Here is a 17,790-nt window from a genome sequence, read left to right on the forward strand (position 1 = left end):
CTCGCCTGCTAGATTCTTCCTGGCTCACTGAACGGTCACTGGGGAGCAAAGCTTGAAGGCAAAAATCTCAACTAGGGCCCACCCGGTGTGGTTTCCAAACAGCCTCTCTTGTCTTATCTCTTACCATGAATAAGGACTTTGCATTAATAATCATTTAGAAAAATCGATTGCTATGCTAAGGACGGTTTAAAATTTTCAGGGGTCACTGGGATAAGGGATTCAAATAAGATTAGGAGTTAAATCTTGAAAGAAAAGTAGCTGGCATTCCAGATTTCACTGTATCCTCTAGGATGTATGTGACAGCTGAGGCATCATGGGAGAATTGAGGGACAGGACACACCAACAGGGACTCCACCTTTTCACCTGACTTCTCTTCACAATTAAAAAAAGAAAAACCAAGGTCTACTTCAGATATGTTTTACCTCTGAGCATGGGAGTGATGATAGTAGACAGCAGACTTCCAGCATTTATGGCCAAATAAAAGATGGAAAAAAATCTGTTTCTTTGCTTTTCCTGTAATAAAAAAGGATAAGGTAGGATGACTTTGGCTATACAGTAATGGATCAACTTTGGCGATGATCTGACTTGACTTTGAACTTAGCTTTGGTCAGTGTCTTACTTTCACGTGTACTTGAACAGCCTCCAATGGAGAATACACTTTGACCGTGGAATTTGATTCCTGGGTGTTTATAATCACTTACATGGTTTCTGTGGAGACGCATGCTCTCACCTGGCCCTTTTCAAACTGATCTCCACCAAATGCAGACACACAAGGCTTTATCCCTCCGGTACCCAGAGCTATCAGGGCCAGGCCAACCATGGACAGTGCCCTAGGGAAAGAGGTGGGTATTGCTGAAATGTGAGATCCTTAAAAGCATCGGCCTCTCTCTCCCCTAATTTCCCTAAGAGGACCAGGCACACAGAGAAGGGATTCAACCTGTATTAGAAGATAATTCAAGAAATGCAGTCTTGACAGTTGAATGAAACTTGAACTCAAGGGCCTTCAAATTCATACTTTTATCTAATAATTTACCATCTAGAAAATTTAAAGAAATGGCTTGAATTCAGAACAAAGATTTATGTATGGAGTTCTTTTGTAGCCTTATGATTTTTAGCAAAAGAATGGGTAAGTAAAATTTTAAGCATTGTCTCTGGTACAGTCATAACAGACTAATAACAGTCATTAAAAGACATTAGAAAACATGATTTAATTGCAAAGCAGAATAGCAGGTTATGTAGTAGGATCTTAACTTGTTTACAAAGTATAGAAGACTGAAAAAAGTAGAGCAAAATGTTTATTACTATAACTTTTTATAATAAAAAAGATTATTTATAATAATAAAAGGGATTAAAGAGTATTTTTAAAATTTGCTTTCGTGTTTTCCAAGTTATTTGTGTTTTAACTCCTGAATTGAAAAAAAGCACTCACAGAATTTACCAACACTCATTTTGTAGTTTTGTTAGATTTACAATAGGTTACTACAAATTTCAGGTTTTATAAGTGTTTATTCCATATCTTCTTGATTGATAATATTGTTTTAAAATGCTAAACAAATATTTTATGAAACAGATAAAGTCAAGGGAAGATACCGCACATAGAAAGAATTCTTTAAAAAATCATGCCCATCTTCCTAGATTAACTGGCAGAAGCATCTCTTTCATCTTGCTTGCCTCTTAAAACAACTTGTGTTTGGTGGTGTCACTCTGAGCATTTTAAAGGACAACAAAAACATGGCCAATTGAATATTATATACCATGCACCCTCGTGAGGACTGTAGGCAGGTTTCAATACTAACCCCGTGAAATAAAATAAGTCACTAAGCTTTCTTGAGTACCTACTGCTTGCCAGGCAGTGTTCTAGGTGTTCTGCCTGGATTAACGCACAGGCAGGTACTATTACAAATGAGGACAACTGGGCAGGCACAGAGGTTAAGAAACTTGCTGAAGATCAATACTAGTAAGAGATACAGGCAGAACTGGAACCCATACGGCCTGGCTCCAAAGTCCATATTCTTAATTGATATTGTAGATTAGAAAACTGAGGTGTGGAGGAGATAAGTTGGCCTAGGTCCTACAGCTCCTCTGTGAGACTCAGATCCTGGAAATCTGAGCTGTGGATTATACCCTGCTTATACCCACTCCCCTCCACTTACAGAGTTCCCTGGGGGCACCACGGGTTCACATTCAGGGACCTAGCCTGGATGGCAATCTGATTGACTAACAAACCAGAAACACACATACTGCAGATACTAATTTGAATTTCAATAATATTTTCCCAACCCATTAGATGGTTTACTCATAGATCGAGGAATCAAAGCAAAAGAACAGGAAACAAAATAAATCTTTACAACTTGTCTGCTAGGCCAGACTGCCACGAAGGGAAATTCATCTCACAGAGGAGCAGTTGTCAATAGCACTGTTCATCAAGAAAGCAGAACACAGGGCTAGAAAAAATATTTATGAAACTGAATTACCGAAAAAGGAGCAGAAATGTGGTACAAGACAGAAAATCAAAGGTACAGAGTCTTGAGAAAACCTGGGGCCATTGAGGATCAAGGTCTGTGGGAGTTAATGTCCCTCTAGGGAAGATCGAGATTAATACAAACATCCCGTGCACTGACCGTGCCTCATGGGAGATGCACCCAAGACACCAAGCCTTCAAGTGAGCAATGACTCCAGACAACTGTTAGGATGGTGACATACTGAGGACCCAACTCTGAGTCAATTCAACACCTTTCTCTACACTGATGAGGGAGGAAAGGTTTCCTTACACTTATGGTGAAGGTTCAAGAAAAATGATTAAAAATTAGAGCACCAAAGGGGGGAGGGATAAATTAGGAGTTCGGGGTCAGCAGATACCAACTACTCTACATAAAAGAGATAAACAACAAGGTCCTACTGTACAGCACAGAGAACTATATTCAATATCTTGTAATAAACCATAATGGAAAAGAATATGAAAAAGAATATATAAACATATAACTGAGTCACTTGGCTGTACATCAGAAACGAACACATTGTAACTCAACTACACTTCAATAAAAGAAAAATTTTTTTTAATTAGAGCACCAAACAAGCAACTAGTGAGAGGACGGGGTAGGGCCGCAGTTAACATCAACTCACACGTGCACAGAAATATGGTCAGGGGTTCCATCGTGGTTGAAGTCCGTGAGGTCATTAATTGAGCTCACTGAAATGACTACTTGTCCAATGGTGTAGACAATGGAGAGTGACACAATCGTCCTGTGTTAAGAGAGGTCAAGAGAATCCAAGTTAATTGTACAAGAGCCACACACTTCCTACGCCACTGCGAAAAGGCCTCTGCTTCCAACTTTCAAAAGCCCAGTCACAATTCTCCTTGTTTCTCAAACTGGGACAAGAACCTGATAAACCTTTGCAAGGCAGCCTGCTGAAGAATCTGTTCCTCAGCACGTAAGCACTGAGCGAAGTTTTGGCTGCGGGCACCTGGGGAGGCAGGAGATCTGTTCTTTCTTTCAACTATTTGAAGACTCAGTGTCTATTGTTACCTAACTACTGAAATGAGGACCTGTATCTTTAAACAGAGATATTTATCTTGCACCTGGTAACACTATTTGGGCAGGAGTGGTCCATTGGTTATTTTTGAATTATATTGAGTAATTTTGAGATAGTGAATATTCCTGCCTCTGCCCGTGTCATGCATTTGACCTGGAAGAGCCTTTACTTCCTTCTGTGTTAAGTCCAAGGAAGTGTCCCAATGACCCGCCCCCTGCCCCGCATCGAGCGCACTCTTGGAGCTCTTCCTGCAGGACTGGTTGAGCACCCCGTGCTTCTGGTCCAGCAGTTTGAGTCTTTCAGCAGCTGGGGTTTTTTTTTTTTTTTTTGCGGTATGCGGGCCTCTCACTGTTGTGGCCTCTCCCGTTGCAGAGCACAGGCTCCGGACGTGCAGGCTCAGCGGCCATGGCTCACGGGCCCAGCCGCTCCACAGCATGTGGGATCTTCCCGGACCGGGGCACGAACCCGCGTCCCCTGCTTCGGCAGGCGGACTCTCAACCACTGCGCCACCAGGGAAGCCCAGCTGGGTTGTTTTGAGGGAGCTTTTTTGTTCTCCCAGCCCTTAATTTCTCACGCATCGTCAACAACAGACGCTATCCCTAGTACTATTTCAAGATGCGACAAAGATGTTATAAGTGTTTAGAGGAGGAAAAAACATCCTACCGATGCTATTTGCATTCACCCTGCCGAAGGCCAGGCACTGCGCTGAACTCTGACAATGCGAGGATGAGCAGAAACAGGGCCTGGGACTCTCTCCTAAGAGTTTTACGTTCCCTGATCCTTTGTTCCCCTAGCCCACCCTCCCAATCCCCAAAGCTTAGCATTACTTGTTGGCTTGCTCGTTAACAAGAAAGCTGCCACGACTCACTTGAACTTCCCCAGCCACGAGTCGGCCACGAGAGCTCCGAGGATGGGTGTCAGGTAGCACAGAGCCACAAACGTGTGATAGATGGCGGTGCCCAGATTGTCGCTCCAGTGGAGGAAGCGTTGAAAGTACAGAATCAGGATCGCTTTTTGCCGAGGGTGGTGGAGGACGAGAGGGCGACAGAGTTAGCAGTGGCCACGGTAACTCAGGCTCTTCACTGACAGGGGGCGGGGAGAGTGTTGAAGAGTTACCTCTCATTCCATAGTAGGAAAATCTTTCACAGAACTCATTGATCACGATGAAGAAGATGCTCAAGGGGTAACCAAAGCAACTCTGACAAAGAGAAACAGTCTGCGTTTGAAACAAGCTCCTCACTGGTCCATCTTCGCCAGTGAGGGCTAACGGCATGGAAAGTAGCAGATACATGTTTAGTAACGTATCAGAGGCACCCCAGAGGTGGAATCAAGAAGTAAAAAGTTTTATTCCCTTACACTCTACATAGAGACAACAATGAAATGAAGATTTTCTTGTTTTATCGTTTTACTGTTAGTCTGAGAAAAGCTAGACAGGCAGACCTCAGAGATATTGTGGATTTGGTTCCAGACCATTGCAATAAAGCAATAAAACAAGTCATACAAAGTTTTGGTTTTCCCAGTGCATATGAAAGTTATGCTTACACTATACTGTGGTCTGTTAAGTGTGCAGTAGCATTATGTCTAAAAAAACAATGCACATACCTTAAGTTAAGAATGCTTTGTTGGGCTTCCCTGGTGGCGCAGTGGTTGAGAATCTGCCTGCTAATACAGGGGACACGGGTTCGAGCCCTGGTCTGGGAAGATCCCACATGCCGTGGAGCAGCTAGGCCCGTGAGCCACAACAACTGAGCCTGCGCGTCTGGAGCCTGTGCTCCACAACAAGAGAGGCCGCGATAGTGAGAGGCCCGTGCACCGCGATGAAGAGTGGTCCCCACTTGCCACAACTAGAGAAAGCCCTCACACAGAAACGAAGACCCAACACAGTCAAGAATAAATATAAATAAATTAATTAAAAAAAAAAGAATGCTTTGTTGCTGAAAAATGCTAACCATCATCTGACAACACAGGGTTGCCACAAACCTTCAATCTGTACAGAAACACAGTCTCTGGGAAGCACAATAAAACGAGGTATGCCTGTACACAGCATTTCCTAAAGAGAAGAAATGTCACACAGGAACTCAGGATGGTCCCCTCACTGGTGTGAGATGCATGAGGTGCATTTGTTAAGCGAATAAAGCACAGCTGTGAACATTTACGGGCAAAACAGGTTGTAAAGTTTACATCATGAAGCTACGTGGAGAAGTAGAAAGGACACTCACCTGCGATACGGACATTCCTGAAAGAAAACAAAATGCCACCGTTAAAGTCGAGTACTTAAAATGCTTTTGGCTGAGTTACGCTCAGACCCTCCGTGTTGGTCAGGCCGTCGGGTGTGTTGTCCAGACCCTCCGGCCCTGTCCACCATCCCAGTCCCAGGCCTGGGCCTCTTCTCCGAGTCAGACTGGGCTAGTGGCTGCATTTTCTTTCAATCACCTGCTCGGGCAACTCTCGTGTGTGGTCAGGATGGAGAGCCAGAGGCTCAGAGAATCTGCCGAAACCACTTCCTCCTTAGAAGACTTAAAAAGGCTGCCCAACGCCCACGGGATAGAATCCAAACTTCACCATCTCACAAGGTCAGAGGGTTTGGATGGGGGTTAAACAGAAAACGCTTAAGAGCGCCCGCTACACAGTGAGGTCCCGCGCCCGTCCTGTTCCCCGGGCCACCCTTCCTCCCGCCCGCCCGGCCCCGGCACACAAGGCTCCCGGGACACGCCACGCGCACCGGCCTTAGGTCCTCAAGACAGCGACCCCTCTGCCGGGAAGCCTCCTTTTAACGTGCCCCTTCCCTTCGCGAAGCCGCCTCTGACCTCCCCACGTCCCCAGCGTCTTTGCGTCAGAAGAGTGAATTAGGAGAACAGGAAGAAAATGGGTGAGAATGCAAGTGAGTTGGTACAAACCGGGCGCCGCTGACCGCCTTCTAAGTCCTAGCTGTCCCCTCGATCCCCTCTGTTCCAGCCCCTGCTTTTGTCTCCGCTGAGTTCCGGCCAGAGCGGCCTGTGGTCTCATCTGCGCCGCTGATACTGACAGCCTGGCCCGCCCCGATCAGGGTCTGTCACAGGCTGTCCCAGCGCCCACCGCTCCCCGCCGCCCCTCCTCCGGCCCCACTGCCGACAGCTTCGAGTCCCCCGCGGGGCTATGGATCCGTGACGTCACAGCAATTGTTCTCAGACTGGAGGCTGCCTCAGAGGCACCCCCAGGGCTGGGGAAGCAGGCTTCTGGCCTCCACGCCCAGAGCTGCTGTCCCTGTAGGCCTGACGTGGTCCCTCGAGCTTGCATTTCTAACAAGTTCCAAGGGGATGTCGGTGTTGCTGGTCCAGGGACCACACTCGGAGAATCACACGCAGGCTGTGAGGTCGAGATGCCTGACCGATCTACGTAAGTGTTTTATCCCTGCCCTGTCCCCAGCACCAGAGAGACCCGCCTGTGCCCTGTGTCCCAGGGGCGGGGGCGGGGTGGGGGAGGGAACCGGATACAGAAGCCGGACGGCACGCTGGCGTCTCCACCACGACGACCCCCAGCGCCAGCTCTTACACCTTCCCCGTCTGGGCCTTTCCTCTCCGACCTGCCACCTTGTGTTTTCATCATGTGCAAGTCCAGGGCCCCATCCCACAAGAAACAAACCGCAGCTCTGCCTGAGGAACTCCCTTCTGGGCCTGGACCGCATGGTCCTCCAGGCCCCCCTTCATCTCGTGGGCCGGGGTCTTCCTTCCTGAAGCCGCTCACGCTGGGCTGTGGGTATCCGCACTTCCCCAGCTCAGCACGGCCTCACGCCCCACACCAGATAGCCTCCCACTCTTGCCTCGTCACTTAAGAGCAGCGATGCCATTTCAGTCCTTGTCCTAAGGTGGGAAATATTAAAATTCTGGAAGGAGATTCTTCACCACTAATAGACTGGTTTTCTCCCCAGTTAGACTTCCTTGTGGGAAGGGGCTGCTCTCAGGGGCAACATGTGAAGAATGCGGGCATGGGGTCAGAGGGGTAACGGCATCTCAGTCCTGACCCCCCCGTCACCCTGGGCAAACCCACCTCCCCTGTGGACAGCCTGCCTATCAGATGAAGATAACGCCACCCACCTTCTAGGATGACTGTAAGAGTTCCACATGGGAAGCCCCAGACCAGGGCTCAATGGGTCCTTCAGTGGGAGATGCTACCACGTCAGAATCCTCAGCCCCTCACACGGTGCTTTTCAGAGTGGAAATTAAATGTTTGTTGAATGAATACATATTCCAAAGAACCAGCCACATCGGTCATCAGGTACCGTGTTCAGACCCTGGCCCTGCCACTCAGCAGCTCCATTTGCCCCACGAGCCTCCTTCTGTTGGTGAGGCTGACCTGGTGGGCTTCCTCAGTGTCCCCATGTCTTCCCAATCCCCATAGTGTTTGGCCAATGGGGAGCCGTGGCAGGAGGTCAGAGGGTCAGGGTGTTCCTCTCCCTGAGGCTTCGCCCAGGCCACCTCAGATGGCTGAGCCCTCAAGTGTCAGCCACTGTGCCTCCGAGGTCAGCCCTCTCGCTCTCCACACGACTCTCTTTCCAGGTTTCCATCCCGGTTTTGTACCACTTCCTACAGGTGGTAAGAGTAAGGCCGATACTCCGGGTACCTGCACCATCACTTATGGTGCCCTGCCCCCCACCCCTGTCTAAATGTCTTTCTGTGAATAAACACCCCTATTTTGAGTATGCCATCGGTTTCCTGATGGGACCATCATGGACAAACAAGCCACGTTTCATCACCAGACTCTACATGTCGCTGTGTTTCATCACCAGAGTGGGGAGACGGCCACTCTGCTGTGAAATAAAAGGACCTGCCAGGAAGGCGCTTTTGCAAAGTTCTACAGGACGAGCCTGTTGGCAGTATTCGAAGCCTGTTTCTTTGCTCTGTCTTGAGGATCTAAGCAGGACCGTACGACGCTCCGCCTACTTCAACTTCAGATAACGCAGCCCTACCTCTGTCTCCCAAAGACCAGACAAAGCAATGAGTATCGTCCACACAACAGCTCAGTTTGGTTCTTGCAATGGGCTTTCTAGAGAAAAGCAGGAGGAGGGTATGAAAATCCAGACTCAACAGAGACAGCCTGGAGCTTTGCTGCAGTCACCTCTTTCACATGTTTCTCAGAATTCTGGTTTGCAGGGAAAGACTTCACCTGGCCAGGGTAGCACCTGTAATTTTTTGGCTAAATATTACTTAGCACCAATTATTTGCTAAATAATAATGGCAAAGGTTTTGTTTAGTTCAGACTTGAATAGGGTTACAGCAAAGAGATCTTAAACCTTATTACAACAACCGTCACACCCAGAACTACATGATGGAAAATGAAATTCCTGTACTCCCTCAAGTGAAAATCTGAGATTTAGTACCCACTCATCACTCTGGAAGTTTTTTCTTTTCTGAAAGCTGTGTGTTCCAAGGAACCACTTTTATTGCTGTGGGGCAGAGGTTGCTAAGCTCTTCTTTTATAGAATTCAGAGCTACTTACTGGATGTAATACTGCAGTCAGCATTTCTTAATACACCCGTGTCCTCTCAGGATTGCTGTCTGAGGAAGCTAAGTGCGGAAGGGGGGGTACGTTGAGCCTTAAGTCTGAACTCAAATTTCAACTGTCACAAGATTCTGTTCACTTTCGTGGAGTTGGGTCTATTGTTGATATCCTGACAGTAAACCTGATCGGCATATTTGAGTGGTCCGATGTTCCTAGCACCCTTCATGGGTCACTTGGTTTTAACTACTGATCAGAGTAAAACAGCTTAGCCAGTCCCGGCATATAGTAACCGTGAAATCAATGCTGGCTCTTACTGTTATTCTAAGCCTAGCAGTGCTTTTGTCCCTCTTTTGGCTAAAGAATTTAGTAAAGTAAGTGTACATTATGAACCTCTATGATTACTGCCTTGTGAGGACAGCAGGGAACACCAAGGAAGACACACTATCGCTTTCAACTACTTGATGGGATCTCTCCATTAAGGTGACTATTTCCTACTACTTAACGAAGCACATTCCATATTTTGAACCATTTAGGGATGGAAACCCTAACTTTAATGTTTTATTACCTAGAAACTGATAACTCCCTCAGCAACATGATGGGCGTAAAGAGTGCTTTTCTAGGATTTAGACTTGGGAAGGGAAGGAAGAGGCATCTTTGCTGGATCTAACAGAGAAGCTCACACCTGCATGCAGAGAGAAAAGTATTCCCTATCATCGCCGGGAGGGAAATTGAGGGAAAGATGTAAGTACTGCATCATGTGTTGGGGATGACATTTCTGCAGTCGCATGGTGTGGGTGGCAGACCAGTGGTCCCCCGAGGATGTCCACGTCCCAATCCCCAGGGCTTGTGGATATGTTACCCTCCACAGCCAAAGGGACTCTGTAGGTGTGATTCATTCAAAGACCTTGAGATGGGGCGTTTATCCTGGATTATCTGGGTGGCCGCAGCACAATCAAAAGTGTCTTTGAAAGAGTCAAAGGCGGAGATATGTAGACAGAAGCAGAAGTTGGGGTGACAGCAATTGCTGGAAGGCCACCATGAGCCAAGAATGTGGTGACCTCTAGAAGCTGAAAGGATAAGGAAATGGATTCTGTCCCTTGAGCCTCCAGAAGGAACCAGCCCTGCCAACACCTTGATTTTGCCCCAGTGAAACCCATGTCAGACTTCTGACCTCCAGAGCTTTAAGATAATAATTTTGTGTTGTTTTAAGCTGCTAAGTTTGTGGTGATTTGTTACAGCAGCCATAGGAGACTAATACACATGGGTTTTGCCTCAAGCTCTGTAGATGTAGGTTTCATCACTATTTACATAGATATAAGACTCAAACCTCCTAGCAAGTTTTATTTTTCAGCAACATGTCCTTTTATCATTTGTTTTCCTGAGCTACATTTTCTATCTGAGGGCTTAGGAGTCCATACTCGGCACCTGCCTTTTTGATGGGATTTGGCAGAATCTGTACTTGCTCAGCTGCCTTCTGCAGGTTTCTGACTCTTCATAACCCATCTCTAAAGTGGGGATGCTGCCTTACAGGGTGGCTACCCCAGGAATAAGGGGGTCTGAAAATGGTTTCACAAACCAGGAGTAAAACGAGTTTCCTTGACTATGGCTCTTTTAGGCTGTGCATATGCCTCACAAAGTCAGTCACATGAGACCCCAGGGGACACAATGCTCCTGCTAGAATATACTTAGCCTCTCTCTTAGCAGAAGTAGTTTCTGAGTTAAGGTGAGAACTCCTCTCACAATATTACCCCTGCAGTTGGTAGATGGAAGGACATGGGACTTTGGAATCAGCCTGGAGACATTCTTCCCAGCCATGAGGCTCTGGTCAAAACACTCAACCACTGGCCCTCCATCTCTTCATCTAGAAATGCTAACACCTTCTTTGCAGGTTGGTTAATAAGATCGAAGCTACATTAATAAGATGAAGTTTGTTATTTACTGCATCCCATGAAGACATCTGGGTAGTGTGGATGGATGTTTGGAATGGACTGACTTTAAAATAGGGACAAGAATTTGCCATGGGGAGCCCTGGCAGGGGTGAGAGGTGGCCCTTGAAGAAAGAGGCCGTCCCCTCCAAGGTTGCTCTCATTGACCAAAATCAGAAGGTCCTTATGATGTCACTTAGGGAAATTAGGTCATGGGATGAGGAAGTTGTGGACAGAAAAAAGTCAGACTTCCCAAATACAAGCCACAGTGGCAAGCACTAACTTTCAGTCAAGCTGTTTTCAAATCGGCAGCAGTATAGTGCGTGACTGTGTGAGTGGCTGCAGGGGTGAAAGGAACGTTCAAAAATTCTCCAACACAGCGGTTCTCCACATGTGGTTCCTGCACCAGCAGAAACAGCTCCTGGGAACTCCATGGAAATGTAAACTCTCAGGTCCAGCCCAGACCCACGGAATCAAAACCTCAGAGGGTGGGGCCAGCTGTCTGTGCCGGGGATTCAGTTTGGGAACCACTCACTGCCCCGCAGCAGAGCTAGGGAGCCCCACGGGAGGGGCCGGGGCGCAGGCAGGTGCTGAGCATCGCTCACGTCTGGCTCATCAGCTCCTATGATGTGATTCTGGCCTCAGCTCTTCATTCCCTCTTTCTGAGCTCTGTCTTCCGTTCACCAGGACGACGGTGACCAACAAGACGCCTTGCCTCACCTCCCCGTCCCCTGCCCACCCCACTGACCTGAGCGTCCCCGGTGAAGCCTCTCAGGACTGCCCTCAAACCTCGCTGGCTCTGCTACCTGCAAGGCCAGGCCTCCCCTGGGGACCTGACTTCCATCATCCTCCACCTCAGCAGTCCAGCCAGGCCTCCTACTTCTCCCTCCCTCCAGGCTCCTTCATGGCTCCTGGCAGCATTAGGGCAGTTAGCACCTCCCCCCACCGCACACACACACGGCCCCCTCGGTCTCCCCACTCCTCTCTCCCCGCTTAGATCCCTTTAGCCTCTTTACAATCACCCCAGACATAGCGAACTGTTCTGACTTCTGGAAAGTGTTTCAGAGCTTCACATATCATATGATCCCCCCCACCTTTTTTACTTTTTTTTTTTGAGAAAATAAAGCATGTGCCATTTCAAAAAGAGCCCAGCAGGACATGCACCAGGCGTAACTGCAGCTGAGCTGAGACTTGGTGGCGGGAGAGGCGGGGGGGCCTGGTGTTGCACCCCTGCTTTGATTTTTTTCCCAAAATTGATCAGCTTTGATCAAGAAGTGAAAGGGCTTTTCGTTCCTTCAATGGGTTTTTCCCACAGGAGTCAGGCTAGTTACAGAACAGGCTCTGCGTCTGTCACCCAAGGCCCTAGTTTCCAGAGTGGGCTCTTCCTGAGGCTGTTTCTTGCCTGACTTGATGATTTTTTCCCTTCCTGGAATGTCTGGCCACATCTCCCACCTCAGGGTCACTGCTCTTCCGTATAGCAGTTTTGTGTGCTTTAGAACATTGTGATCTTTCCGGCTGGATCCTGCCCAGGAGGCAAGGCTTGCGAGTGGAGAGTGGCTTGGCGGCCTGGGCGGTGCCTTCCAGCCCTGGGCCTCCTGCTGGGGCCCCCAGACAGGGCACAGCCTGCACACCGATGGGCACAGGCCCTGCCCACCCTTCACTTGTTTTTATAGAAATAGCCTCTTTTCCACAACTACCTCCTTCCCCACTAAGACAGAACCTATTTTTCCTTTGATACATTGACAGATAGCTACATAAACACAGAACATACTGATGTATGGTTTTCCTAAAGCCATTTAATCAAGCTCCTGGCTGTCCAGCCGGCACCGCTGCTAAAAGCAAATGAGTTATCAGGCCTTTGAGAACGAAGAATTTCAACTAAACCCTAAGAACACGGAGCTGCTTTAGAAATATGGGGAAGCCAGTGCTAATGGGACAGTGTAGGTTTTATGATGCGACCCTGGCACGATGCCATGGCAGGGGCTCAGCCTGGGGCACTGGTGACCATGTATCCACACAGACCGAGGCGTGAGCCCAGGTGCCGGGGCGTGGGGCTCTCTGTCCAGCCCCAGAGGAGACAGACGTGGGGTATGAAACTGTCTGGCTGCAGCCTGGCACTGGCTCCTCAGCCACAGGGTCCCTCACCACCGTGCTGCCGTCATCGGCCCCTGTTGTTTCGGCGTCACCCTTCTTGGCTAGTCTTCCCTCGCTGCCTGTGGGTGCAGTGAGCTGCCTCGTGGCATCCCGAGCCGCCCAGCAACCGGGTCTGGTCCTGTGTGTGTCCGACGGCCAGGCCTTCATCTTTCTTGAAACCTCCTTCTCTCGGCCAGGGGCCCCCTGGTCAGGGCCGAGGAAGGCAGCCCTGGGTCAGTGCCTTCGTTTCCTGGGGCTGCCACAACACTGTACCATGAACAGAGAGGCTTAAAACGATGGAAGTGCATCGTCTCGCAGTTCTGGAGGCTGGAAGCCTGAGATCAGGTGTGAGCAGAGCTGTTCCTCCTAAGGCTGTGAGGGAGAATCTGTTCGCTGCCTATCCCCCAGCTTCCGGTGGGTTGCTGGCCATCTCTGATGTTCTTTGGCTTGTATTAGCATCACCCGATCTCTGCCTTCATCTTCACCTGGTCTTCTCCCCTTGGGTGCGTCTGGGTCCAAATCTCCCCTTTTACAAGGACACCAGTCACACTGGATTAGGGCCGCCTCCTCCAGCGTGACCTCATCTGAACTGATTCCATCTGTGATGACCCTATTTCTACATAAAGTCACATTCTCAGGTGCTGGGGGTTAGGACTTCAGTATATGAATTCGGGGGTGACATAATTAAACCCATAACAGTCAAGAGCATTTGTAGTACTTGACCTATTGTTGTAGGTTACAGATGTCCTCCTACCTTTTAAAAAGGTTTCTAAACGAAATTGAGCTATTTGTAGTGAGGTGGATAGACCTAGAGTCTGTCATACAGAGTGAAGTAAGTCAGAAAGAGAAAGACAAATACCGTATGCTAACACATATATATGGAATTTAAGAAAAAAAAATGTCATGAAGAGCCTAGGGGTAAAACAGGAATAAAGACACAGACCTACTGGAGAATGGACTTGAGGATATGGGGAGGGGGAAGGGTAAGCTGTGACAAAGCGAAAGAGAGGCATGGACATATATACACTACCAAACGTAAGGTAGATAGCTAGTGGGAAGCAGCCGCATAGCACAGGGAGATCAGCTCGGTGCTTTGTGACCACCTAGAGGGGTGGGATAGGGAGGGTGGGAGGGAGGGAGACGCAAGAGGGAAGAGATATGGGAACATATGTATATGTATAACTGATTCACTTTGTTATAAAGCAGAAACTAACACACCATTGTAAAGCAATTATACTCCAATAAAGATGTAAAAAAAAAGAAAAAAAGGTTTCTACACATGACTGTCTAAAATCACAGGCTTAAGAGGCCCATAATGACCACTTCTGATGGTTTTATAAATCACCTACAACTTTTAGCGTCTTGTTTCCATAACCACAGATGTGAATCATTGATCGCCATTCCCATCCTCCTTCAGAAAGAAATCACCTCCAGGGGCCCCAGGACCCAACCCCCTCGGTACATGCTCAGAAGTTGTTTATGCCTCTATTGCAGGGAAAGGGCAGCCAGGCCAGAGGGTGCGACACAGTTAGTATGTAGTAAGCTGCTACGCAAAACAGAAAGATCCAGGGACAGGCCTAAGTTCTGCCTCAGGTGTAGGCAGATCAGTTACTCAGGGTTCAGGAAGGCAATCCTTGCTCTCCAGGGATTTCCTGTATCTACACCTGGACATTCCCGTTTTCTAGAAGAACACCCTGTATTCTGAACTTAGAATGAGGCTGACTCTAAATGCTATGACTTCTGAGAGTGAATAAACAAACATATTCTCAGGGTAAAGACAGACCTTTCCTCAGAGCTGCTCTAAAAGGAAATAGGAGGGAACGTGAGGAAACAGGAGAGAACGTGAGGGGAACCGTCTCTCAGCCTCCTGGACATCACCTTCCCACCACGGCAAGTGACACGCTCCAAGCAGGCAAGAGAAACAAGCATATTAGCATCGGCCCTGATACTGTCGTGCATTTCATAGGAGAAAACAATGCCAAAGGCACACAAGTGTCACTAAATTGAAAAAAAAGAAAAAAAACTAAAAACCAATCTTCTGGTCTTTGGGGGAGTTTGTTTGGAGGCAATTAAGTTAGAGATCCAAAATTTTAGACACAAAGTGTTTTTACTCTTAGATGTTAAATCGCGACTAGAAAAACAGCTTTCTGATCACGGTAAGTGTGAAGTTAGGCTGCAAAACTAGGTACAGAATGCAAATATTTTCCTCCATTGATATTTAGGTTGTACATGCCTCATTCTCATCCTGAGAATACATGAGAATATCCATAAGAAATTTCTAGAAGTAGAACGCTGGTAAAATATTATGCATATTTTAAATTCCATCAGATATTACCTAACAATTCTCCACGGAAGTGTTAGGTGACTTATTTTTTCCAGTCTTATAATTTTAGAATGAACATGCACAGAAGAGACAGCTATTAAAAAAAAAACACTATTCATAGTTAAAGACTGCCTGGAAACTTTATCTACAGATCAGTAATACAGTATCAACAGAGTCTGACCATTATTTTTAGAAATAATTTGAGGTAAATTACCCATGTCTATGACATCAGTGTGAACATTTCTGATTCACCTACTATTATACATGGGGGGGTGTTTACAGACCAATTCTGTTATTAATAGATTGCTGTTGAGAACTGATTAGAGCTATGACTTGAAAGTCCATCTGTCTTGCTGCGGGGAAGACACTAGTTACTAAATGTAGCACCTAAGCTGAGGATGCAGGCCACAATGGAACCATCTTTGCACAGTAAGAATATTTCCTAACTAAAGTTATGGACAAATAACACACATATATCAGAGAGAATATTTTCTATTACCATGTGTACTGGGTTAAATAGTGTTCTCCCAAAACTACTGTCCTTTCCATAATCCTAGAAGGTGACCAGATGAGAAGAGGGAAGATGAGGTCACCCTGGAGTAGGGTGGGTTCTGAATCCCACATGACCAGTGTCCTGATAAGACGACAGCCACACACAGGAGGAAGATGATGGCCATGTGATGATGAACGCAGAGACGGGAGTGATATGTCCACAAGCCGAGGCATGCTGGCAACACCAGAAGCTAAGAGAAAGGCATGGGACAGATTCTCCCCTAGAGCCTTCGGAGAGAGTGTGGCCCTGCTGACACCTGGATTTGGCACTTCCAGCCCCCAGCAATGTGAAAGAATACATTTCTGTGGTTTTAAACAAACTGGTTTGTGATACTTGTGTTATAGCAGCCACAGGGAACGAATACATTATGGGAGCTTCTGTGTTTTGACTAAATAAGAAAAACTTTTGCTCCTCCGAGAACATTTCAGGTGTACCTCCTGATATGTCCTAATAGAGCTTATGATAAAACTCCGCAGATAGCAGAAGTTTTAAATGCTGACTTTGAGAACTTTGAATGGGTCTTCTTATGTGGTATACTTTGTGAGCTTTCTGGTCTTATGTCTGATCCTTGAACCAAAGTTTCCTGATGGGCACATGTTCATTTCTATGTCATACCTGGGGACTCCGACCCCTCTGTGTGATGAGAGGCTCCTGGAGGCAGCCCAGTGGGAGGCCCTGGCTGGTTTCCAGTCTCGGAAGGACTACACCTTCCTCCTCCTTCAGGAGAGTCTGCAGAAGACCCTATCCCTTCCCCTTGGCTATGGCACCTTCCAGCTGCTGAGATGGTCCTGTAACCCTGTACTGCCTGCTCACGGTAGCTGCACCTGGACCAAACCTGGGTGGCAAGCAGAGGCCTGACAGCCCGTTCACATCAACCCCATGAGTTGACCCCACTGTGCTGCTTCCTCAGCGATACGTTTCTGACCTTTGAAACCAGGGGACAAAGTTACAAAACAGCGACTCCATGGTTCTTTATGTTGCTCTCCCGTGGACTTTACGAGTTCACGGTTCTCGTTCATCTCCTGACAATACTGCCCTTATTCTTTCACCATCATCATGGAAGAACATGGAATGTCCTCAGACTCCACCCTTGTTTTTATTTCCTTATCAGCTCACCTGGGACACCCACATACGTTCTCTCCTGCTAAGGATGGAATCAGGATGTAATTGTGTCCAAGAGCTGCCACCACCCAGAGAAGTGGCTGGGCGTCCCTGCCCCATGGTTCCCTCCATCTGGCTCGACCCTGGAGGACAGAAGGCTCCCCGCGAACCAGCCTGGTAGCTCGCGATCCCTCAGTCTGCCTCCGTCTTTCAGAAACTCAAAGGGCAGCGGGAAAATTATTCATCAAAATCCAAGTGAACCAAAAATGGAATAATCCCACTCAGGACATTTTGTAGGGTGTGAAGGACGATGCAAATATTTACCATTAAGACGGCAAATCCTCCAACACGGACGTGGTAAAAGCTGCTGCTTTCATAACACTTGATACTGGTCTCATAATACTTTGTTCACCTCACCTATAACTCAGTGTGGGAAAATGTTGTTTACGGGCTTGTGCTTCTGCCCTTGAGGATATGAGGCTCCTCGAGGCAGGACAGTTTTATTCCCTTATGTGGTAAAACAAACGAACAAGCAAACAAAAACTGCATAAATAGGAGATTCAGGTCAACCCCCTGCCAGCCTTAGCTGGACCACATTGAGTCAAGGCTCCCTTTCCTAAGACTGCCTTTATGAGCTAATTTTTAAATTCTAGCTACTAATTTGACCCAAATTTGGTCACGTGGACAAGCCAGGGGCCAGAGTACACTAGATCTTCTTGCCATGACCTCATTTTGGGGGGCAT

At 47.5% G+C, this 17,790-nt stretch overlaps 1 protein-coding gene across 1 annotated transcript in view; it reads right to left on the reverse strand.

Annotated features, from left to right (window-relative positions):
• The window catches only part of SLC15A1 (solute carrier family 15 member 1), a gene marked incomplete at its 5' end in the record, with an annotated part of 34,156 nt that extends 29,331 nt beyond the window's left edge, over positions 1-4,825 (reverse strand). Inside the window, 5 exons of the mRNA XM_082602365.1 lie at positions 423-513; positions 731-830; positions 3,124-3,243; positions 4,403-4,544; positions 4,651-4,825. Coding sequence (XP_082458491.1) covers positions 423-513; positions 731-830; positions 3,124-3,243; positions 4,403-4,544; positions 4,651-4,825 — 628 coding nt within the window. The remainder of the gene's footprint in view (positions 1-422; positions 514-730; positions 831-3,123; positions 3,244-4,402; positions 4,545-4,650) is intronic.
• Positions 4,826-17,790: the final 12,965 nt, after the last annotated feature.

This window comes from Mesoplodon mirus, assembly GCF_964341445.2.
Source record: "Mesoplodon mirus genome assembly, chromosome: 17".
NCBI classification, from domain to species: domain Eukaryota; kingdom Metazoa; phylum Chordata; class Mammalia; order Artiodactyla; family Ziphiidae; genus Mesoplodon; species Mesoplodon mirus.